At 58.5% G+C, this 212-nt stretch overlaps 1 protein-coding gene across 1 annotated transcript in view; it reads right to left on the reverse strand.

Moving 5' to 3' along the window:
• Nucleotides 1-95, reverse strand: part of ANXA6 (annexin A6) — a 13,710-nt gene extending 13,615 nt beyond the window's left edge. The window contains exon 1 of the mRNA XM_008949232.1: nucleotides 78-95. Within this exon, the coding sequence (XP_008947480.1) occupies nucleotides 78-95 (18 nt within the window). The remainder of the gene's footprint in view (nucleotides 1-77) is intronic.
• Nucleotides 96-212: the final 117 nt, after the last annotated feature.

Genomic DNA, 212 nt, shown 5'->3' on the forward strand with positions numbered 1-212 from the left:
CTGCACGATGGAGATCCTGCCCCAGCTCTGGGGTCTGCCCTGCAGCACCCATCCCACCGTATGTGGGTCACTCTTACCTTTCCTTTTGGTGCCATGGCTTCCCAAGCTGGAAGTCACTGGAGCAAGGGCAAGATGGAGCTGCAGGAGGGAACAGAAAAGCCAACGTGAGCTGAAGCCCCTCTCTGCAGGCTGCATTAGGTCAGGGGTGCTTC

The sequence above is a fragment of the Merops nubicus genome, unplaced genomic scaffold (genome assembly GCF_000691845.1).
Source record: "Merops nubicus isolate BGI_N331 unplaced genomic scaffold, ASM69184v1 scaffold39131, whole genome shotgun sequence".
Classification (NCBI taxonomy): domain Eukaryota; kingdom Metazoa; phylum Chordata; class Aves; order Coraciiformes; family Meropidae; genus Merops; species Merops nubicus.